Source organism: Myotis daubentonii, chromosome 9 (assembly GCF_963259705.1).
Source record: "Myotis daubentonii chromosome 9, mMyoDau2.1, whole genome shotgun sequence".
NCBI lineage: Eukaryota > Metazoa > Chordata > Mammalia > Chiroptera > Vespertilionidae > Myotis > Myotis daubentonii.
The window spans coordinates 3,241,440-3,265,420 of record NC_081848.1 but is presented as its reverse complement, the minus strand read 5'-3'; the positions used below and the strand labels follow the sequence as shown (position 1 = coordinate 3,265,420).

The 23,981-nt window shown below is 46.5% G+C and overlaps 1 protein-coding gene across 11 annotated transcripts in view; it reads left to right on the top strand.

Moving 5' to 3' along the window:
* KMT2A (lysine methyltransferase 2A) overlaps positions 1-23,981 on the top strand; it is a 92,445-nt gene that overhangs the window by 19,711 nt on the left and 48,753 nt on the right. For 7 of the 11 annotated variants that reach the window (XR_009454343.1, XM_059707701.1, XM_059707705.1 and 4 more), the window contains 7 exons: positions 11,943-12,012; positions 14,314-16,955; positions 18,424-18,601; positions 19,429-19,663; positions 21,838-21,902; positions 22,437-22,838; positions 23,381-23,454. Coding sequence is in view for 10 of the 11 variants with exons in the window: in XM_059707701.1 (XP_059563684.1) it covers positions 11,943-12,012; positions 14,314-16,955; positions 18,424-18,601; positions 19,429-19,663; positions 21,838-21,902; positions 22,437-22,838; positions 23,381-23,454 (3,666 nt within the window). In the remaining variant the exon portion in view is untranslated. The remainder of the gene's footprint in view (positions 1-11,942; positions 12,013-14,313; positions 16,956-18,423; positions 18,602-19,428; positions 19,664-21,837; positions 21,903-22,436; positions 22,839-23,380; positions 23,455-23,981) is intronic. The other 4 variants (XM_059707707.1, XM_059707703.1, XM_059707708.1 and 1 more) reach the window with 1 other exon arrangement.

Sequence of the window (23,981 nt, the reverse complement as noted above, 5' to 3'; positions counted from 1 at the left end):
TGGTGACACCATGTATGATGATACCACAACTAGAAGTCTCCAGAACAAAGAGTCTTAAACAGTGTCAGGGTGGTTTTGATACTTCACTGTGTGGTTATTGATGTTACTTTCAGTTGATTGATCAATAAACCTTTATAGTTGAAGAAATTTGATTTTGTCAAACTCTTAAGACGGAACAATGTAGAGACATAAGGTGCCGAGAGGGTGCCACAGGGCGTGGTTGAGCTGCCCGCGACTCCAGGCTCTGAGAGCTGCCGCGCCTCTTGTTAAAACAGAAGGAAGGGTGTGAGCAGGTGTCCCGGGCCTTTCAGACCTGAGGCCAGAGCAGTGCAGCTCATGGAGCAGAAGAGTTTCCAAGTAGCTCTGGGTTCCGCCCTCACCCGACAGGCGAGGAGCTCGAGGTGAGTTTTGCTCTCACTGCGGTACATTGGGAAGAATGTTTGGAAAGAACTGAAATCGATGTGGTTGGGTGTAGGGAGAAAAAGGCATTGAGGTCTGGCAGGTCACCGGTACTCTTAGAAAGTGTGTCACACCTGATCGCTGCCTTTGATTTAGATCTTGATGACCTAAACTCTGCTTTCTAATGCTGGAGAGGTGCCTACTTGACAGACTGAGTGATGGAGATAGTGCCATTCTTAGGAAGAATTTTGAAATTTGTTGAATATTTCTCCACAAACCATAGGAGGAAGAATGAACTCTCCCAAGATTTAAACAAATTTTAAATTCCAGAATATGAATAACATAGTACTTTATCTTTCACTGACATTTAAAAAATTTTTTTTTGTATTAATTTTTAGAGAGGAAAAAAACATTGATGTGAGAGTCGAACATCAGTCGGCTGCCTTCTGCATGCGCCCCCTACAGGGGATCAAGCTCGAAACCCCTGGCATGTGCCCTGACCCAACAGGAATCCAGCCTGCCACCTGTCAGTGCACAGGATATCACCCAACCCACTGAGCCACACGGGCCAGGGCATTTTCACCGACATTCTACTGCCACTTGGTTGTGAATGGAGGCCGAGACGCCCCAGGCCTGCTTGCCTTCTGTGCTTATTGGGAGCAGGAGCCATGTCTTACTGATCTCTGCATGTGGCGCGGATAGCATCACTGTGCCACTGACAGATTCTGAATGGTTTTTGAGTGAATGAACAAGTAAAAGAAATAGCGCTTATTTGAAAAGTTGACTAGTGGTACATAATTTTTTTTAAACAGAATTTTATGTATTTTTCTAAAACATATTCATTATATTCATTATCTTGCCCGGCCGGCATGGCTCAGGGGTTGAGCATCAACCTATGAACCAAGAGGTCACCAGTTCGATACCCGGTCAGGGCACCTGCCTGGGTTGCAGGCTCCATCCCCAGTGTGGGGCCTGCAGGAGGAGCTGATCGATGATTCTTTCTCATCATTGATGTTTCTTGCTCTCCTCCCTTCCTCTCTGAAATTAATAAAAATATATTTTTAAAAAATAAAAATAACATAAAATGTCTTCATTATATTTTGTATGTAAACATTATCTTTAATAATTATTTTGGGCTCACTTATGTTTAGTGGAAAAAATATTCCTATTGCTTCATCACTTACAAATATAACCAGCTATTAAAGAATTAAAATTCTGCATTAAAATATAAGTTATCAAATTTTAAGATACTTATGAATAAAGTAGAATTTACAAATAAAGGTATGTTTAGAAACTCTCAAATAACTGGTTGCCCTAGAGTTAGAGATAGGAGTAATAAAGAAATCCTATACATTTATTGTTTATATAATTAGATTTCACTTAGGAAGTGACATTAGTTTAATTGCATTCTTTAAAATTTTTTATGTTTAAATTGCAGTTGCTGTACAATATTATATTAGTTCCAGGTATACCACTGTGTGATTAGACATTTATATAACTTACAAAGCGGTCACCCCGCCAAATCTGGTTCCCATCTGACACCGTATGGTTATCACCATATTATTAGCTATGCTCTCTGTGCTGTGGTTTAGATCCCTGTGACTGTTTGTTTTTTGGGGGCGGGATGATATTGGTTAATAAAATTATGTAGGTTTCAGGGATACAATTCTATAATATATCATCTGTATATTGTGTGCTCACCATCTCAAGTCAAATCTCCTTCCATCGCCATTTATCCACCTGTTAGTCTCTCCTGTCTTCCCCTACCCCTCTACCAGACTATTGTCTGTCTATGAGGTTGTGTGTTTGTTTGTTTGCTTGCGGGTTTTTTTGCTTAATCCCTTCACCTTTTTCACTCAGCACGCCTCCCCTGTGACAGCAGTCAGTTCTTTCTCTTTATCTATGAGTCTGTTTCTGTTTTGCTTTGTTTTTGTTCCTTAGATTCCACATATAAGTGAAATTCTGTGGTATTTGTCTTTCTCCGACTGGCTTATTTCTCTTAGCATAATACTCTCCAGATCCATCAACACTGTCAGAAAGGGTAAGATTCCCTTTTTTACAGCCAAGTAGTATTCCATTGTGTAAACATACCACCCCATGACTGTTCTGGCACTACCGACTTGTACTTCTCAATTCCTTCACTTTCCCCCCACATTCCCTCAACCCTCTCCTGTCTGGCGCTCTTTGTATCTGTGAGTCTGTTTCTGTTCTACTTGTCCATTTCTTTTGTTATTTTAGATGCCGCATGTCAGCGAACTCATCTGGCATCTGTCTTTCTCTTCGTTCAATCAGCACTATACCCTGTTGGTCCAGCTGTATTGTTGCAGATGGCAAGATTCATTCTTTTTCACGCCTGAGTCATATTCCATTGTATATATGCACCACTTCTTTACCCATCCATCGATTGGTGGCCACTGAAGTCCCTATTGTAAACAATGCTGCAGGGAACATATGGATGGACATGTCTTTTCAATTGAGTGTTTTGGTTTCTTCAGATAAATACCCAAAAGTAGAATTGCTGGATCCTTTGTCTCCTGTTATAGCCTTTGTTTTAAAGTCTATTTTGTCTGGTATAAGTACTGCTACCCCAGCATTTGTTTGTTTGTTTGTTTGTTTGTTTCCATTTTCATGAAATATTTTTTCCCCATCCTTTTCTTTCAGTCTGTTTGTGTCTTTCTATCTGAAGCAGGTCTGTTGTAGATGGCATATGTAAGGGTCTTGTTTTGTTATCCACATAGCCACCATATGTCTTTTTTTAAAAATATATATTTTTATTGATTTCAGAGAGGAAGGAAGGGAGAGAGAGAATCATTGATCGGCTGCCTCCTGCATGCCCCCTACTGGGGATCGATCCCACAACCTGGGCATGTGCCCTTTTACCAGAATCGAACCCAGGACCCCTCAGACCTCAGGCCAGCGTTTTACCCATCTTTATCCACCTAGCCAAACCAGTTAGGGGCACCACCATATGTCTTTGGAGCATTTAAACCATTTGCACTTAAAGTAATTGTTAATAGGTATGTCGTTATTGCCATATTATTATTCACATTTTTAAATCTTTCTTACCCCCCCCCCTTCTTTTTAAAGAAGTCCCTTTAACATTTTCTGTAATGCTGGTTTGGTGGTGATGAATTTCTTTAGCTTTTTCTTGTCTGGGAAGTTCTTTATCTGTTCTTAGATTTTAGAGTGATAGCTTTACTAGGCAGAGTAATCTTGGTTGTAAGTCCTTGCTTTTCTTCACTTTGAATATTTCTTGGGACTCCCTTCTGGCCTGAAATGTTTCTTTAGAGAAATCAGCTGGCAGTCTTATGGGAGCTCCCTTGCAGGTAACTAACTGCTTTTCTCTTGCTGTTTTTAAGATTCTCTCTTTGTCTTTAACCTGTGGCATTTTAATTTTGATGTGTCTTGGTTTGGGGTCTCTTTCAGTTTATCTTATTTGGTACTCTGCACTTCCTGGACTTCTGGGTGTCTTTTCTTCACTGAGTTAGGGAAGTTTTCTGTCATTTTTTCCAAATACATTTTCAATCTCTTGCTCTCTCTTCTTCTTCTAGTACAGCCGTGGGCAAACTACGGCCCGCGGGCCGGATCCGGCCCATTTGAAATGAATAAAACTAAAAAAAAAAAAAAAGACCGTGCCCTTTTATGTCATGATGTTTACTTTGAATTTATATTAGTTCACACAAACACTCCATCCATGCTTTTGTTCCGGCCCTCCGGTCCAGTTTAAGAACCCATTGTGGCCCTCGAGTCAAAAAGTTGGCCCTCCCCTGTTCTAGTACCTCTGTGATGCCAATATTGGTACACTTGATGTTGACCCAGAGGTCCCTTAAACTATCCTCATTTTTAAAAAATTGATTTTAGAGAGATATAGGTAGAGAGGGGGAGAGAGAAACACTGATTTTGTTATTCCACTTATTTTTTTAATATATATTTTTATTGATTTTAGAGAGAGAAACACTGATCTGAGAAACATCGATTGGTTGTTTTTCACATGCAACCCAACCAGGAATCAAATGCGCAACCCAGATATGTCCTGACCTTTCGGTGCATGGGATGACACCCAACCAACTGATCCACACTGGCCAGGGCTGTTGTTCCACTTACTTAAGCATTCATTGGTTGATTCTTGTATGTACCCTGGCTGGGGATCAAATCTACAACCTTGGGTATTGGGACAGTGGTCTCACCAACTGAGCTACCCGAGTATGGTAAACGATCCTCATTTGGGGGATTTTTTTTCTTTTGGCTGTTCTGATTGGGTGTTTTCTGCTTGCTTATATTCCAAATGTTGATTTGAACCTCTGCTTCATCTGCTCCACTGTGGATTCCCTGTAGATTATTCATTTCAGTCAGTGTCTTTTTCATTCCTGACTGGTTCTTTTTTATGTTTTCTAGTTCTATTTTATGTTTTCTATCTCTTTGTTGAAGTTCTAAGTTTCTCTACTTTTCCCCTAAGTTCATTGAGCATCCTTATGACCAGTGTTTTGGACTTTGCTCTGGTAGATGGCTTGTCTCTATTTTGTTTAGTTCTTTTTCTGGAGTTTTGTTCTGTTCTTTCATTTGGGACATGCTTCCTTGTCTCCACTTTTTGGCAGCCTCCCTGTGCTTGTTTCTATGTAGGAGGGAGAACTGCTATGTATTCCAGTCTTGGTAGAGTGACTTTATGTAGCAGGTGATCTGCGGGGCCCAGTGGCACAGCCTTCCAGGTCACCTGAGCAGGTTGCTCCAGGTGCACCCTGTGTAGTTGCAACTCCTGTTGTAGTTGAGCCTTTATCGCTGTTGGCACATCAATGGGAGGGATTTACCCCCAGGCTGATCGGCTGCAGGGACTGGCTGCCGCCACTTTAGAGGGTCAGCTGTGCAGGTCACTCCATGGAGCAGGACTCAGGTTAGTGGGTTCAATATCTGCTGAGTCCGCCCCTGGAGTGTGTCACTCGTGGAGGTGGTTAGGTGGTGCTTTGACATGGGCTGAAGCTGTCCACTGGGTGTGCTGGCTCTGGGGCCTGCTGGGAGGTGCAGGCCAAAGTCAGCTGCTGCCTGTGCCTTGCCAAGGGCCACTTGGCATGAGCTACTTGCGCTGGGCTTGGAGGTGCCTGGGAGAGGCCCAGCTTCGAACCAAGACGGGCGGCTGCTAGTGGCGAGCCTGGGGCCACTTAGCCAGAGAGGTATGGGACATGCTGAAGACAGATGTGGCTTGCATGAGAGATTTTTAGGAAAGTCGGCAGCGTAAGTCAAGACAGGCCGGTTCTATGGAAAAGCCACTGGAGGGGGCTTCGGTGGACCTGCAGGTTGGGGTGGGGAGGACTGGGTCTTAGGGAATCACCAGGGCTGGGCAAATAGTGAGCCAGATTCATGAAGAAACAGTGGCCTCTGCCATCACTTCTGTCTGGGAAAAAGCTGCCCCTTTAAACCTCACCCTAACGCCAGACAATTTAGTTCCTCCCTGTATGTCCCTGATCCTTTCAAGTTGCTGCCCCAGTGCTGGAACTCAGAGGGAGTGAATCCAAATAAGTCCGTGCATGGATCCTTTAAGAGGAACTGCCTGGGACTCCAGCAGCCTGAGTCTCCCTCAGCCTCAATCCCTGCTGGTTTTTACCGCCAAAATTTACCGGGATTTCAATTCCCAGCACTGGAACCCTGGCCCTGTTGTGGGGCTCTACAGCCAAAATATCCCTTTTGATTTAAAAAAATTGATCAGTTGATTGATTGATTGATTGATTTGAGAGAGAGAGAAGCATTGATTTGTTGTTCCACTTATTTATGCATTTATTGCTTGATTCTTGTGTGTGTGTTCTGACTATGGATCTGATCCACAACCTTAGTGTTTTGGAATGATGCTCTAATGGTTAGAGTCTAACCAATTGAGCTACCTAGCCAAGGCATCCCTTCTGATTTTTAACTGTCACACATGGGTACTAGCCCGTTGTGCCTCTCCACCCCCTACCAGTCTCAATGTGGCTTCTTTGTGTCCTAGTTATAGGACTTCAGTTTAGCCAGATTTCAGGAGGCTCTGAAAGATGATTGTTCCGTTGTTTAGTTGTGATTTTGATGGGGTCGTGGAGGTTTGGAGTACCATGTCTACCTGAGCCGCCATCTGGACGGGGCGCTCCTCCATTGCATCTTAATCTCTGGAAGCTAGATACGATTTAACGACGTTTTACGTGCTCCGCTTGACAAGGAGATGGGAAAGTGTTAGAATCTGGGAGGTCTAGTCTCCAGGGCCATCATTGTTTAGAAGAAAGAGGTTGAATGGCTTTTGAAAAAAAAATTTTATTGTTTAAAGTATTACATATGTCTCTTTTTTCCTTCAGCCGTTCCTACCCCTCAACGTATGCCCTCACCCGCCCCCCCCCCCCAGTATCCGTGTCCATTGGTTATGCTCATATGCATGCATACAAGTCCTTTGGTTGATCTCTCCTCCTTACCCCCGCCCTCCCCTACCTTCCCTCAGAGGTTTAATGGTCTGATTGATGCTTCTGTGTCTCTGGATCTGTTTTTGTTTATCAGTTTTTGTTGTTCATATATTCCACAAATGAGTGAGATCATGTGCTACTTATCTTTCTCTGACTGGCTTATATCACTTAGCATAATGCTCTTCAGGTCCATCCATACTGTTGCAAATGGTGAAAGTTCCCTTTTTTACAGCAGCGTAGTATTCCATTGTGCAGATGCACTACAGCTTTCTAACCCACTCATCTGCTGATGGGAAAGTTCCCTTTTTTACAGCAGCGTAGTATTCCATCGTGTAGATGTACCACAGCTTTTCTATTCACTCATCTGCTGATGGGCACTTAGGCTGTTTCCAAATCTTAGCTATGGTGAATTGTGCTGCTATGAACATAGGGGTGCATATGTCCTTTCTGATTGGTGTTTCTGAGGTTGGATGGCTCTTGCTTATGCTCTCTTGTGGAATGCTATGCTCATCAGAGGAAGCAATGTTAGAAGGGAGTGTGTGTGATCAGTGGCTGTTTGGGCCCAGTTCTTAGGAAGATTTCGTTATGTGCAGCATGGGTCTCTCCTGCAGCCTGCCTCCTCAGGGTGGCCAGGGCCATGGTGTTTGCCACAGAACCAAACATGGATTTAATCGGGGTTCTTTCTGTTGCTGTTTTTTGTAGATATTTTGCAGTCGTCTTTAATTTCTAGGAAAGTCTACATCCTCTGGAATCCAGAACTGTTGTCTTGTTACTAAGTCTTTCTGGAACCCAGTGTTTAAAGTGGGTGATGGGATCAAGAGGAGAGCGGGGAAGGCCTCGCTTCAGCACCTCTTGCAGCCATGCGTTCCCAGCGCTGTCTCGCTTTGGCTTTCCTTAACAGTTTTCAGGGCTCTTATATCTGGCATTGGGAGTTCTGAGTCAGGAGAGAGAGGGAGGGGGTTCTTCAGCTCTGTGAGGCTTTTGAATGTGGCTAACCCGTCTGGGTTATGTGAGCAAGAGGTACTTATTATTTTAAGCATGTTTCAATAAGTCAACTGGTAATGTTTAAAGTGAAAAGAAAGTTCTTGGGTGGAAATACCGTCTTTTTGGACTGCCTACTCTTTTCTTATTTAATTACACGGCCATAGGGAACGAGTTACTGGTTTGCCATTTTGGAAAGTAGAGCACTTGCAAACTTTAAACGTTGGCAGCGTCAGTTACGTTACTGCTGGGCAGCTCGGTAATACTCTGCCTTGGAGCACATTGCAGTTAGGATCAGAGTTTCGTTACATTTAGTGAAAGTGAACTATAGAAAGTGTACTCACTGCGGTTGCTGATAATAAACGTAGCAATATGGATCTTTATATTCCCTTTATAGATTACAATTTTTTTCTTTAAATTCTCACCTAGGGATGGGTTTTCATTGACTTTAGAGAGAGAGGGAGAGAGAGGAACATTGATGTGAGAGAGAGAACACCCACCAGTTGTCTCCCACATGTGCCCAACTGGGGATCAAACCCGCAACTTTTTGGTGTACGGGACCCCACTCCAACCCGCTGAGCCAGATTTGTCGTCTTTTATTGCCTCGCCTGTTGGCTGTCGTGAATATAGTTGATAGGACTGTCTCCCCTGGCAGCACTTGGAGCATGAAATTCATGCACTTAGCACAGCAGTCCCCTGGTAAGTGTTGGGAAGTCCGCAGATGTCTTCGAAATGCACACATTAGCAGGCTGTTCCATGAGGATAGGATAATGCGGGAGAAGCATGAACGAAAGCAGAAATGTAAGGGTCTGAAAATGGGCGTCATCTTACTTTATCAGTAGCTGAAAGAATAGCACATTTTGTACTGCAGCTGGTTTATTTGATTCTTTTAAATATTTATAGTTTTAAATTATAACTATTATGGTAGGAAGTCCATTGTACCTGATCTTAGGCAAGTCATTTGGTCCCTCAAAACTTCAGTAATTAGGACTACATAAATTACGTAACTTACCTAATTCATTTTATTTACTCGGGACAGCACTCCAATAATGAAATTAAGATATGGAAGTAGTGAGTGACGTGACTAATATCACTGAACCTGCATGTGCTAGAGCTGAGACCGCAGACAGGTCTTCATCTCAGGGTGTCATGTGCAGTAGATGGCAGACGGGACTGCCCCGGAAAATTCTAACATACTGCCGTTGTTGTTTTGTGTGTGTTTTTTTACTGCATCTGAGGCAATTTATCATGGCCTATTTTATTTGTCTGCTTTTTTCTCAAAGTACATGCATGTTAGTATTACTATTTTAAATGTGTGTGTTTTTAATATATTTTTATGCCCTAGCCGGTTTGGCTCAGTGAATGGAGTGTCGGCCTGCGGACTGAAGGGTCCCAGGTTCGATTCCGGTCAAGGGTATGTGCCTTGGTTGCAGGCACATCCCCAGTGGGAGGTGTGCAGGGGGCAGCTGATAGATGTTTCTCTCTCATCGACGTTTCTAACTCTCTATCACTCTCCTTCTCTGTAAAAAATCAATAAAATATATATTTTTTTAAAAAAATATTTTTATTAATTTCAGGGAGGGAGGAAGAGGGAGAGAGAGTTAGAAACATCACTGAAAAGAGAAAATCATTGATTGGCTGCCTCCTGAACGCTCCCCACCGGGGATTGAGCCCACAACCTGGGCACACGCCCTCGACTGGAATCGAACCTGGGGCCCTTGAGTCTGCAGGTCGATGCTCTATACACTGAGCAAAACCCTCTAGGACTTAAATCTCTTTTTTAAAAGTACTTTTTTAGCCCTAGCCGGTTTGGCTCACTGGATGGAGTGTCGGCCTGGGGACTGAAGAGTCCCTGGTTCGATTCTGGTCAAGGGCATGTACCTTGGTTGCAGGCACACCCCCACTAGGGGTGTGCAGAGGCAGCTGATCGATGTTTCTTTCTCATCGATGTTTCTAACGCTCTATCCCTCTCCCTTCCTCTCTGTAAAAAATCAATAAAATATATTTAAAAAAATAAAAGTACTTTTTAAAAAATATATTTTTATTGGTTGTTTTTTTTTTAGAGGGAGAGGAGAGAGAAACATTGATGTGAGAGATGGAAACTTTGATTGACTGCCTCCTGCATACCCAATACCCAGAATAAAGCCTGTAACCCTGGCAGGTGCCCTGACAAGGAATCGAACCGGCAACCTTTCAGGGCATGAGGTGATGCCCAACCACCTGAGCCACACTGGGCGGAGGCCCAAAAGTACATTTTAAAAATTAACAATATGGGACTTCCATAATTGTGAAAATATTTTTGGATTATTTAATTGTTTTTTGAGTTTGGACTTCTTTTTTTATAATGTTGTATCTTACAAGGGTAACTCTTAAAATCATTCAAGAAGTGCATTTGGGGTGAAGCCCCATATGGCCTAGATTGCCCTAACTTGTTTTAGGATGAAGACAGAGGGTTTTTTCTTATTCACAAATGATGTCCAAATAGAGTTTACTTTAAATTTTATTTAATGATTAAAGAAGAGATTGTGTAAAAAGTACTTTAGCATGCCTGAAATTTAGGTTTAATTCTTAGAATTATAATACAGTGAGGCCTTGACTTACGAGTTTAATTCGTTCCGTGACGGAGCTCGTAACTCAAATTACTCGTATGTCAAATCAACAGTGAACGAGTGAGACACGTGATGCTGGGCTGATGTTGTGGCGTTCACTGTGACGTTCGCTGCGCCAACTAGCGGCGGGGTATCTGAAGCTGGCTCGTGACCCGAATTTTAGCTCGCCACTCAAAGCAAAAAATCGGCCGAGAGACAGCTCGGCTCGTACCTCGAAAAACTCGTTAGTCGGGACACTCGTAAGTCAAGGCCCCACTGTACTGTACAAAGAAATCTCTTTGAAGAGGATAATTATCGTTTTTCCTTAAATACTTCAAGAATTTTAACAGTCTAAGAGCAAGAACCCTTTCAGATTCTAATGCGAATGATCTCTCTGTTGCATTTTATCTCAAGTCTTGACCCCAAACATTTGCTCTTTAAAAGCATTTAAATTGAAGAACTGAACCTGCTAATTTGCCCAGAAGGTTGCGTGTATCTTTGCATCTGTTCCTGGCTAATCAGGGTGAACAGACGGCACCCGCCTCGGGCTTCACGCTCCCGGGCAGCAGCTTCAGGGCGTGCACCGGTGTCCGCACCGTGGTCTTCACTCCCCAGAGGAAAGTTCGGGGCTTATCAGCAGACATTGGAGGTTCAAGAATATCTGCCTTTCCTTCCTTATTTTGTTCTTGTTTTGTGTGGATTTTGTTTCTGGAATTTGAAATTCTTTCTCATCTCTCTCTAGAAGGAACTCTTACTCTCGGACTCAGTGAATTTCTATTCATCAGTTTGTCTAAATAGACCATCCTTTGTGAGAACTTGTTCAAAATAGGTTCAGTCCTTGGCATTTATTTTTTAAGGGCAGGTTAAAACTGAGAAGTAAGGAGAAGTTTTTGCCCGAAGTAGAACTGAAAGTAAGGTGCTTTCCTGCCTTCTTTTTGAATGAATCTCACCGCCCTGTGGTCAGTTCATGATCGCTCTCGTAGATGCTGCTGCCCACCATTACGTCTCTCATCACAGGACATTTTAAAATGATGCTACAAAATGCATGTTGAGAATCATTGGATCTCAAATGAACAGAAATCACATCTGGATGTCTGTTCCTGAGTTAAGGAACTGACAATCATGGCCACTTCAGTCTCTATTAATATTGAGTAAACCAGAGATTATGATATTGTTTATGTTACTCTTTATATGTTTGTAGATGTAACTACCTGTTGAAGAGATTTGTTTTATTGACTTTGTGCTGATTTGATGACTTCAATTGCTTTGGGCTGCATCTCTAGATTGAAATGTAGGATTGTCTCTTGGGTCCTGGGCATCAGAGATGCTATGTCCATGCATTGCTCAGTGACACGCAGCTCCCATTGGTCTGTGATGAAGCTGGAATGCCTGGGTCCATTCATTTCAACAACAGTTATTTTAAATATCCATGTGAATGATGATGATTAATATATAAAAGCTAATTTTCAAAATTATTTTTGTCTCCTCTGGGCATTTCTTTAGGGTTTGTGCATGTTCATGCTTTGGTTTCTGACTTTAAAATGATTTTCCTTTGTTGTAGGATGAGCAGTTCTTAGGTTTTGGCTCAGATGAAGAAGTCAGAGTACGAAGTCCCACCAGGTCTCCTTCAGGTACGGCTGAGCATGCGCATGGCGCCTGTACGTTTTGTTTGTGAAGAGACTGTGGCTTCCCCTTTCCTTCTTTGCATGGAAAGGATGGTCTTAAATACGAGGGGTTTTGGGGTACACCCTTCCTTTTCCCTCACACTAAGTAACACAAGGCTGATGGAACAGACCTCTTTCTGGGACTTCTCCACCAGGCTTCTCGGTGGGAACCCACGAGGCCTGGGAGGTCGATTTCCATGGCGTGAGGGAACCTGATACAGCACCTCAGATTTATATATTTGGGATGATATGGTAGTATACAGGGTGGGTTTACAGTTGTGCGTACATGAAACAGTTTATTCTTATATTATTCTTCGGTAATAATTATATTATTTTCCATACGAACACTGTAAACCTACTTTTGCCCCACCCTATCTATGACTTTGGGAATAACTTGGCCATTGTTTTTTACAGATGAAGTTTGGTCTATTATTGTCAAAGAACTAACAACAAAATATTAGCACTGTGTGAATGTGAATGTTTTGCCTGATTCTTGGAAGGCTGTATTAAAATAAAACAAAAATGATATGGTGTATCTCCATTTATAAGCAATATTTTTGTCATTGTTTTCACCAAGAAAATATCTAGACCAGGGGTGGGCAAACTTTTTGACTCGAGGGCCACAATGGGTTCTTAAACTGGACCGGAGGGCCGGAACAAAAGCATGGATGGAGTGGTTGTGTGAACTAATATAAATTCAAAGTAAACATCATTACATAAAAGGGTACGGTCTTTTTTTTTTTTTTTTTTTTTTTTTTTTTTTTTTAGTTTTATTCATTTGAAACGCGGCGTAGTTTGCCCACGACTGGTCTAGCCCTTCATTAGTAAATGACAGAGTGAGGCCCAGAAGATACATGAGCAATTATTGCAGGTGGTTTGTGAGTTCTGTGAATGTGGATGTGGGAGCTGGTGGCAGGGCAAGGCTCTGCCTTTTCTACTTCACCAAAAGCTTCTTTTAAAAGTTGGGTAGAAGAGGTCTTCAGAATTAACCCAGACCTGTGGTGGCCAGGTTCAAGTCTACCAGGCGGATCAGGAATCTGGGGAGGTCCTTCTCTGGTAGGAGTTCACTTTTTAATCGTTTCCTTGGAAGTGTTCTTGGCGATCGGTGTGCTTGGAATGTTGTCTTGGTTGTTTAAAACCATATGGATATTCTTCATTCTTGTTGTCATTGGTATACATATTGAGAATGGATTTGTGAATCCTGCATCTATTCAGGGAAACCTCTCTATTTCAAAAGCACAACAGTAAGCTCTTTGTTGATGTCTGTTCTGATAGAAAGTTGGTTCCATGGTCTAAAACGTTCATCACCATGGCATACATCTCTTTGGGTGCCTATTAGGAGAGGTGTTAGTATTAGAAGAATGTTGAGTCATATAAAACATTAAAAATTCCTGTGGGAAAAGAAGACATGATAGACTAGGGAACTCAAGACATTTAGAAAATACAGGTTTATAACAAAGAATTTTAGGAAAAGAATTTTGTTTTCTTGAGTCTCTTGATAAATAGCAGATTGAAATGATTTATAAATTGGCAAATTCCTTTTTTTTTAGAAGAAATCTGATTCAATAAGTTGTTAATTTGCTCTTCAATCAATTAAGGTTAAATTTTTTTTTTTGTAATTTGAGACTAATTAGTTCAAGAACCTGTAAGTGGGGGATTCACTAATGGGCACGTCACCAGGTCACTTCTATGGTTAGCTTACATGCTGCTGAGTTCAGTGAGCACTCAGTTTACTATGGCAAAGCCAGCTGACAGTCAGCTCGAGCTTCCCGGGGCCTCTTCCTGTAGAAGTTGGTGTGCCGTTGATAGAAGAGCACTTTGTCCAAATCTATTAAAGCCAAAGTTCTGCATTGAAAAGATGAGTTGCTATGAACAAGTATTAATCTTGATGGTGAAGATCTGGAAAAAGGTAGCACAGATTTCTTTTTTACCATTTTTTCAGAAGGTTTATTCAGAAGATAAACCTTGCTCACCTAAAGTAGTAAAATCAGTTTTGGATGTTATAACTTGCTCAGTTGAAAACCTTTTATTATGTTAGGGGTTTTTTTAATCAAAAAAGTACTTAATGTTCTTTTAAGTGGAATGTCATTTAGCTGATTTTTTGAAGCAAGTTTTGGGGGGAAGAGACTAAGCACAATTAAAATGTGCTAGTGACTCATTAGGCGCAACTAGAGTTCGGTACCAGGCGGCTTGTGCTAAAGTATATTCAGCGTCGTGAGCCTGAACGCCATCGCTAAACCGCTCTCCATTGTCTGATTCCACACGCAGCTAAGAGTAGCCCTCGGAAACCTCGCGGCCGGCCTCGCAGCGGCTCCGACCGGACCCCGCTCCTCCCAGACCCGCCCGCCTTCCCCCCGCTCAGTAAACCAGAGACCAGACCTGGGGATAAGATCAAGAAGAAAGACTCTAAAAGCTTAGAAAAGAAGCGAGGAAGACCTCCCACCTTCCCTGGAGTAAAAATCAAAATCACGCATGGAAAGGACATTGCCGAGTTACCGAAGGGCAGCAAAGACGACAGCCTGAAAAAGCTCAAACGGACCCCGTCCGCCACGTTTCAGCAAGCCACCAAGATCAAAAAGTTAAGAGCCGGCAAGCTCTCCCCGCTCAAGTCCAAGTTTAAGGCGGGGAAGCTGCAGATCGGAAGGAAGGGGGTGCAGATCGTCCGGCGGCGCGGGAGGCCGCCCTCCGCCGAGAGGGTCAAGGCCCCGGCCGGCCTCCTGCTCAACTCGCACCTGGACAAGCCCCAGAAGGTGCGCAGGGAGGCGGACGCGGCCCCGGCCCTGGCCAAGGAAGACAAGGCGGTGGTCAGACAGAGCCCGCGGCGGGTGAAGCCCGTCAGGATCATCCCTTCCTCCAAAAGGACGGACGCCACCATCGCCAAGCAGCTCCTGCAGCGGGCGAAGAAGGGGGCGCAGAAGAAGATCGAGAAGGAGGCGGCCCAGCTGCAGGGCCGGAAGGTGAAGACGCAGGTCAAGAACATCCGGCAGTTCATCATGCCCGTGGTCAGCGCCATCTCCTCGCGGATCATCAAAACCCCCCGCCGCTTCATCGAGGACGAGGACTACGACCCGCCCATCAAGATCGCGCGCCTGGATCCCGCGCCCAGCAGCCGCTTCGGCGCCGCCTCCTGCGGGTCCTCCGAGAAGTCGAGCGCCGCCTCGCAGCACTCCTCGCAGCTGTCCTCCGACTCATCGCGCTCCAGCAGCCCCAGCGTGGACACCTCCACCGACTCCCAGGCCTCCGAGGAGATCCAGGGGCTCCCCGAGGAGCCGAGCGACGCCCCCGAAGCGCACGCCCCGCTGCCCGTTGCCCAGTCCCCGGAAAGCGACCGGAACGACCGGAGAGGCAGGAGGTACTCGGTGTCCGAGAGGAGTTTTGGGTCAAGCTCCAGGACGACCACAACGAAGAAGCTGCCCAGCGCGCCCCCGCCGCCGGCCTCCGCCTCGCCGCCCCCGCCGCTGCTGTCGCCGCCGCCGCCCCTGCAGCCGGCCGCCGGCCTCTCGGACCCCACGCCCTGGCTGCTGCCCCCCACCATCCCGCTGGCGTCGCCCTTCCTGCCCGCGCCCGCCGCGCCCATGCCGGGCAAGCGCAAGTCCATCCTGCGGGAGCCCACGTTCCGCTGGACGTCGCTGAAGCACTCGCGCGCCGAGCCGCAGTTCTTCTCCTCCGCCAAGTACGCCAAGGAGGGGCTCATCCGCAAGCCGGTCTTCGACAACTTCCGGCCGCCGCCGCTCACGCCCGAGGACGTGGGCTTCGCCTCGGGCTTCGCGGCGCCGGGCGCGGCCGCGCGGCTCTTCTCGCCGCTGCACGCGGGGCCCCGGTTCGACGTGCACAAGAGGAGCCCGCTGCTGCGGGCGCCGCGCTTCACGCCCAGCGAGGCGCACTCCCGCATCTTCGAGTCCGTCACCCTGCCCGGCGGCCGGGCCCCCGCGGCCGCGCCCGGCGCGTCCAGCCGCAAGAGGAAGAGGAGGGTGTTCAGCCCGCTGCGCGCCGAGCCCCGGTCGCCCTCGCACTCCATGAGGACGCGCAGCGGCCGGCTGAGCACCGCCGAGCTGTCGCCGCTCACGCCGCCGCCCTCCGTGGCCTCCTCCCTGAGCCTCTCCGTGAGCCCTCACGCCGCCAGTGCCTTAAACCCCGCCTTCACCTTCCCCGCGCACCCGCTGGCCCCCGGGGAGGCCGCCGAGAAGACCCCGAGGCCGCGGAAGCCGCCGGGCGCCCCCGCGGAGCCCTTCGCCGCCGGCAGCCCGGCGCCGCTCTTCCCCTGGTTCACCCCCGGCGCGCAGCCCGACCGGGGCCGGACCAGGGACCGTCCGGACCGGGCCCCCGAGGAGCCGGCCCGCGAGCGGGACGCCGACAGGAGCGCGGAGAAGGACAGGAGCCGCGAGCGGGACCGCGAGCGGGAGAAGGAGAACAAGCGGGAGTCCCGCAAAGAGAAGCGGAAGAAGGGGCCCGAGCCCCAGGGCAGCTCCGCCTTGTACCCCGCGGGCAGGGCTTCCAAAGAGAAGGTGGGCGCGGAGGAGGGGGCCGCGCCGTCGTCTGCCAAGAAGGTCACGGGGCGGAAGAAGTCTTCGTCCCTCGATTCTGGGCCCGAGGCGGCTGCCGTGACCCTTGGGGACACAACCGCTGTCAAAACCAAAATATTGATCAAGAAAGGGCGCGGGAGCCTGGACAAGGCCGCCCTGGACCTCGGCCCCGCCGCCGCGCTGGACAAGGAGAAGGCGCCCTGCCCGCCCGCGCCCGCGCCCGGCGTGAAGCATGCCGCGTCCTCCATCGGCTCCATGCTGGCGCAGGCGGACAAGCTCCCCATGACCGACAAGAGGGTCGCCAGCCTCCTCAAAAAGGCCAAGGCCCAGCTCTGCAAGATCGAGAAGAGCAAGAGTCTTAAACAAACCGACCAGCCCAGAGCACAGGTACTCTTTTCCGTGTCGCCTGGTGACCTCCGTCATGTCCAGCCCTGCTAGGAGCGAGCTTCAGGCTGAGGGGCCCGGCCTGTCCAGTCGCGGAGCCAGGGAAGGGCAGGGGAAGGGGTGACATCTGCAGTGACCCCGTAAGGACAGGCGGGGTTCTGATAGGTAGACAGCGATGGGAGAGCGTTGCAAGGAGAGGAGCAAGGGAGGTAGGGACACACTTGGGGGGCGGTGGGTAGCGAGGCTGCGCAGGCAGGAGAGCGGTGAGCTGAGGCCGCAGGTAGGTTGGGGCCACGGGACAGAGAATGCGAGGTTGTACTTAATGGATTTGGTGGATTAGAACCTGTGGCAGTTTCAAAGGTGCTTTCTGTAGTCAAGTTGTTTCACTGTTGTTTACGCTAGAAAACAGGATGGGGAGGAGTCTCATCCTCTAAGGCAGTGGTTCTCAACCTTCCTAACGCCGCGACCCTTTAATACAGCTCCTCAGGTTGTGGTGACAATTTCATTGTTACAAATTGAACATAATTAAAGCATAGTGATTAATCACAAAAACAATATGTAATTATATATGTGTTTTCCGATGGTCTTAGGCGACCCCTGTGAAAGGGTCGTTCGGACCCCCCCCCCCAAGGGGTCGCGACCCACAGGTTGAGAACCGCTGCTCTAAGGGGTGCGGTGCTTAGAGCAATAAATAAATACATGAATAGAGGGTGTGTGCAGAATACACTTGAGAAGCCTTTGGCCTTAGGCTGTGGGACAGAAAAGCTGTCGAATTGAGTTTACTAAGATGAAGACAAACATATTTTTACAAAGAACAGCATTGTGGGGGTTTTTTTGTTTTTTTTTTTCTTTTTACACAGTAAACTAGGCACTGGTCTTTTCAGAGAAAGCATACCGATCTTTAGGTTCTTTTTAAAAAATTGTCATGTAGTAGATGCATATTTATGCCAACATCTCAAGTTAGGTTGCAGTGAACACAGACCTAGGTTTTTAATGTTACTCAACCTGGGGCATATTCTACGAATTCTGCCAGTTGAGAGTTCAAGCATTGACACCATTGTGGGTGTTTTTTGGTTAGCCTCTGAGTGACAAGAGCAGTGGCTCTTTAAGATGGGAGACATTTCCATGTGGAGTCTTTTATACTTCATTCATAGGTTATTCCTCCTACTTCCCTATTGATCAGGGAAATACAGGAAATTGTGGTTAGGCTGAACTTCTTGATAATATACCGGCAACTTGAATTTTGAGGGGAATATTCAAGAAGTAGTATAATTGGGAATAGGAACTTAGTTGATTTCTCTTTTTCCTGCCAATGTTAGGATGCAGAGGTAGTTGGTTCCTGCAAATTGATATGGCTTATCAGCTGGAAATAACTAGAGTGAGTCCAGAGTATAAGTTAGCCCAAAATACCCTGGCTTCATTTAGTTATATTGTCAACATGTGTGGTTGTTTTGGCTCACCTCCTATTTAGGGTCAAGAAAGTGATTCATCAGAGACGTCTGTGCGAGGACCCCGCATTAAACACGTCTGCAGAAGAGCTGCCGTTGCCCTTGGCCGGAAACGTGCTGTGTTTCCTGACGACATGCCCACCCTGAGTGCCTTACCGTGGGAAGAACGAGAAAAGATCTTGTCTTCCATGGGGAATGATGGTAGGTCCAGATGTCAGCCTTGAAGTCCTAGCACCCAGGTGATCTGCTGATCATTCTTGGGGTGCCTTGTAGGCTGGCAATAGCATCATGTATTCGTCTGGATCCTCTAAAAACAGATGGCAAGGGGTGGGGTTCAATGAACACGGATTCTATGAGGAACTGCCTGTGAGGCACAATGGGGAGGGAGCCAGGGAAGGCTGGGGGAGCTGTCAGTCAATGAAGGAGGGAGGGAATCTTTGGGCACAACCTTCCTAGACGGCCATGCAGTGTGAAAAGGTTTGGCAAGACAGTCCTTGAGCAAAAGCTCACCGCTAGAGGAATGTGTCTCAGGAACAGGTCTGTCTGAGCATTCCTGCCATGCTCACTGCCTGGGAGGCCTCCCGTGGTGAAGGACTCAGTGCTATGGCTTTCAGGCCGGGGTCACTCATGTGTTTGGGGGTTAGTGAGGCTCATTCTCATGGTCGCCCTATAGCTCCTAGATGATGGGTAACTGCTCATTAAAATGTAGAGGCGTAGGCAGTCCTCTGAAGCAGTCAGTTCATTTTCTTAAACTTGGGGTTAGACTATGTTTTGTTTTCAGTATTTGGATTTCTGCTTTTTTAAAGCCACATGTTTATAGGCATTTAATAACATTTAAATCATTATTTAAACAGGCTTTGAGTTCTGCATATGATGCTTTTTAATGTATTCCATTTCACTTTTGGAGTCCCAGTGAAAACAAAGTTTGAATGTATCTAATGATATAAATTGATTTTGAAGATCTCCACCTCTGCTCCCAAGAAGGAATCAGATCCTCTCTCAGAACTAATGATGCGTTTCTTTAACAGACAAGTCCTCAATCGCTGGCTCAGAAGATGCCGAACCTCTGGCTCCGCCCATCAAACCAATCAAACCGGTCACCAGAAGCAAGGCGCCCCAGGAGCCCCCTGTGAAGAAGGGCCGGCGCTCCAGGCGGTGTGGGCAGTGTCCCGGCTGCCAGGTGCCCGAGGACTGTGGTGTCTGTACTAACTGCTTGGACAAGCCCAAGTTCGGTGGCCGCAACATAAAGAAGCAGTGCTGCAAGTGAGTGGGCTCTGCTCGGAGGGTCGGCCTCCCCTCCGTGAAGGGGTTTGCTTGTGCTCGATTCGTTGCAAAGATGAATCCAAAAACTGAACGTGGTTGTACTCAGTTCTTGGGTTTCAAGGTTAGCCGCACAGTTGGATTGGGCAGTGTGGCTAGGTGTGAGTTGTGCTTTATTTTTTTTAAAAAAAATATATTTTTATTGATTTCAGAGAGGAAGGAAAAGGGAGAGAGCTAGAAACATCAACGATGAGAGAGAACCATTGATCGGCTGCCTACTGCACGCCACACACTGGGGATCAAGCCCGCAACCTGGGCATGTGCTCTGACCGGAATGGAACCTGGGACCCTCAACCCGCAGACCGACGCTCTATTCACTGAGCCACACCGGCCAGGCCGAGCTGTGCTTTAAATAAGAAGCTCTCTGGGGCAGGCTGACGTAGAGTGCTCTGCAGCGCTGGGAGTGCTCTGAGCTGTTCAGTGCGCTGTGCTGGCCATTAGCCCCATTGGCTGTGGAGCGACTGAAACGTGAATGACGGAGGAACTACATTTTTTATCAAATTTTATTTTAATTAACTTACATAGCCACGTGTGCTTCGGGGCTCCCATCTCAGTGCAGCTCGAAGGGCTTTCTGCTTGAAAACTGACAAATTTAGGCATATTTATCAGGTTAACCAAAATTCCCTTTATCTTTATGGCTTTCGGGAAGTGTTCGTGCTATCTGCCCATGTCTCTTGGCTGTGTCGGGATAGTTTCACGCCTGTGGGGTTTGTGATATGGACATTGTGATGATCTTTTCTCCCTTTCTTGGTCAGTCTGTGGGTGCACTTTCACCCTCTGGGCAGTTGGTCTAAAGTGGATCAGAAGAGTTGCACAGATAGACTTTTTGGGAATTGAGCATCTCAAAGTACCTGGAATCAGGAGTAGATTTTATCAGTAGACATTTTCTGAATGAATAACGTGGAAGTGACTTCTGTAAAACCGATGGGAGCAGTGCTGCGTCCTCACTTCCGGGGAGGCAGTTTCCAGGAGACAGCGGGTAGTTCTGTGCTTTGGTTTAGTCAGTCTGGCTGTAAGCAGGAATCTTGTCTCGGCCTCATTCATGTAAAGGAGCGAGAATTCACAGATCAGCAGGTAAAATTACACCAAATTTTGGGGGTGAAATGGACTCAGTTACATTTTATACTTCAGATTAAGTTTGAATTTCATTAAATTGAGGGATAGAGAGAGAGAGAGAGAGTGTGTGTGTGTGTGTGTGTGTGTGTGTGTGTGTGTGTGTGAAAAATAATAAAAGAGTAATATGCTAATTAGGTCAGACAGCCTTCCGGACAAAGCCAGGGCTGTGAGGGAAGCCGGTGCTGGCAGCCAGGGGAAGGAAGACCTACTCTTGCATGAATTTAGCGCATTGGGCTTCCACTGTGTGTGTGTGTGTGTGTGTGTGTGTGTGTGTGTACGTACACACACATATATCAAAGCCCTGATATAGACCTATAGCATTGTGGTGGCGCATTGGGCTTCCAGTGTGTGTGTGTACGTACACACATATATATCAAAGCCCTGATATAGACCTATAGCATTGTGGTGGCAGAGAGGACTTGCTGGATAACTTTAGTCCATTTTGTAATCAGGTTATTCTAAATGAATATTAATCTCATAAGGCAGTGGTTCTCAACCTTCTGGCCCTTTAAATACAGCTCCTCATGTTGTGACCCAACCATAACATTATTTTCGTTGCTACTTCATCACTGTCATGTTGCTACTGTTATGAATCGTCATGTAAATATCTGATATGCAGGATGGTCTTAGGCGACCCCTGTGAAAGGGTCATTCGACCGCCAAAGGGGTCGCGACCCACAGGTTGAGAACCGCTGTCATAAGGGAACAGAACTGATTTGCGTTTAAGAAATATCAACCGATGGTTTTGTACTAGCTTTTAAGAAATTTGAGTCTCATTTAAAACATAATTTGGTATTTGCTCCTTTTAGGACTTAAAGATAGGCACAGCCACTGATTGAAGGCGTCGAAGGCTCCGGTTTCATCTGTAATGAGCCATCCTTTTTTCAGCTCTCAGATGGGCCCCGGATAAAGATCCCCTGGTTCTTGCAGACAAATTAACACTTGTCCGAGTTGCTTCTCTTCTAAGCGCCACTCACTTTATGATCCCCTTGTTCTCCTAGGATGAGAAAGTGTCAGAATCTACAGTGGATGCCTTCCAAAGCCTATCTTCAGAAGCAAGCAAAAGGTGATCTCAAGAGCTCTTCCCCAGCATGCTTCTTGCCTTAATGCCATATAGTTGTGCACATCTAGTGTAAAGGGAAGACTGGTTTGGTTTCTTTTTAAGTACTACTATTTAAAAAAATAGAGAGAGAATCATGGATCGGCTGCCTCCTGCACACCCCACACTGGGGATTGAACCAAGATCTTCTGGTTCATAGGTTGGTGCTCAACCACTGAGCCACACCAGTCGGGTTAAGTACTCTTTCGCAGAGAGTCGAGGTTGTTGAAGCCAGGTGATGAGTACTTGGGAGTTCATTTTACTGTCCCTTTACCTTGGAGTTTGTTTGAAATTTTCCGTTAAAAAGAAAAAAGCATTTTTAAAATTCATATAAAGATTACAGTTTCTTCCATTTCCTAGAGCAATGAAAGTATAGCTATTTTACCTGACCAGCTTAACTTTCTTGAGCCTCTTCAGTGTCAACATTAGCTGCGGGAAATTGAGAATAAGATTGTTACATTCCTATACTTCTATTTTAAATAAAATTTTTCTTGCTTATAGATAATCATGTTTTTCCCCTAGCTGTGAAAAAGAAGGAGAAAAAGTCCAAGACCAGTGAAAAGAAAGAGAGCAGTAAAGAGAACAGTGTTGTGAAGAGTGTGGCGGACGCCAATCAGAAGCCGCCCCCATCGGCACGCGAGGACCCTGTCCCCAAGAGAAGCAGCAGTGAGCCTCCCCCGCGGAAGCACGGAGACGAGAAGAGCGAGGACGGGTCCGCCTCTGCTCCGGGGCCTGAGCCCAAACAAGCTACCACTCCAGCCTCCAGGAAGTCCAGCAAGCAGGCCTCCCAGCCAGCGCCCGCGCCCCCCCCACCGCCACCCAGCACAGCGCCACCCAGGAAAGACGTCCCCAAGGCAGCTCCTAGCGAGCCCAAGAAGAAGCAGCCCCCACCGCCGGACTCAGGTGAGTGAGGCCGGCAGGGAGCCGCCGAGCCAGGACTAACAAAAAGCACCGATGTCTTAAACGGCATTTGGAAACCTGCAAAACCTGAAATAGATATGTTTAAGTCTTCAGTGTAAGAAAATTAGCTTTAACCATTGCATAGTAATAAAGAATAGAAGCCAAAAAACAATTAAGTTGGAGATACTGTCTTAATTTCCTCTGCAATGCCTAGAGCAGGGGTCCTCAAACTGCGGCCCGCGGGCCACATGCGGCCGCCGAAAACATGTATCCGGCCCGCCGGGTGTTTTTGCCGCCGCCGCTGCCTGTCCTGCTTAGCAGCCGACTCGTCCCGGGCCCGCGGTGCGCATGTGTGGAATGTCTGAGGGACAGTGAACTGGCCCCCTGTTTAAAAAGTTTGAGGACGTCTGGCCTAGAGTTTAAGTCATTTCCTTTTTTCTAATAGCCTCTTCTTCCAGGCCAATCAGTCCTAAAGTAGTCAGTGTTCTTTCACATTAACTGTGAGTGCAGTAGCCTCTGACTGCGATTTACTTGGAATTTTTTAGGTCCAGAGCAAAGCAAGCAGAAAAAAGTGGCTCCTCGCCCAAGTATTCCTGTAAAACAAAAACCAAAAGAAAAGGTGAGAGCTGTGTTTCTTTGCCATTTCTCAGGGGTATGTTCTGTTCTTTAGGAAAAGAGCCTTATTCTTGACGTAATTCAGTGGATGAAACCACGTTTTTGCTTCTTCGTAGGTGGCAGTGGAATTTAGGCTTTAGCTCGTACCTTTTTTTTGTCTCTTTCCCCTTGTTTTCTGTCCCTTGTGACCCTACAAGGGAATGCTATAGGCTGCTTGGTGGAATAGTGTTTTGCCATCCTTTAGCAATATTTGTCTGTAGTCACCATCCTTCCCTGTGTGCACTATTTTTATGATGTGGATAGAGATCTTTAAGAATCTTCTGGTTCTTTCCATGCCATCACAATGATACATATGTTTGTTCTGTCTGATGCTCTAAAGAGCATCCATGATGCCAAGAAGGGAGGCAAATGCTAGGTTTTTTGTTTTTATTTTTTTAATTATTTTTTTATTGATTTCAGAGAGGAAGGGAGAGGGAGATAGAGAGAGAAACATCAATGATGAGAGAGAATCATCCTGCACGCCCCCCACTG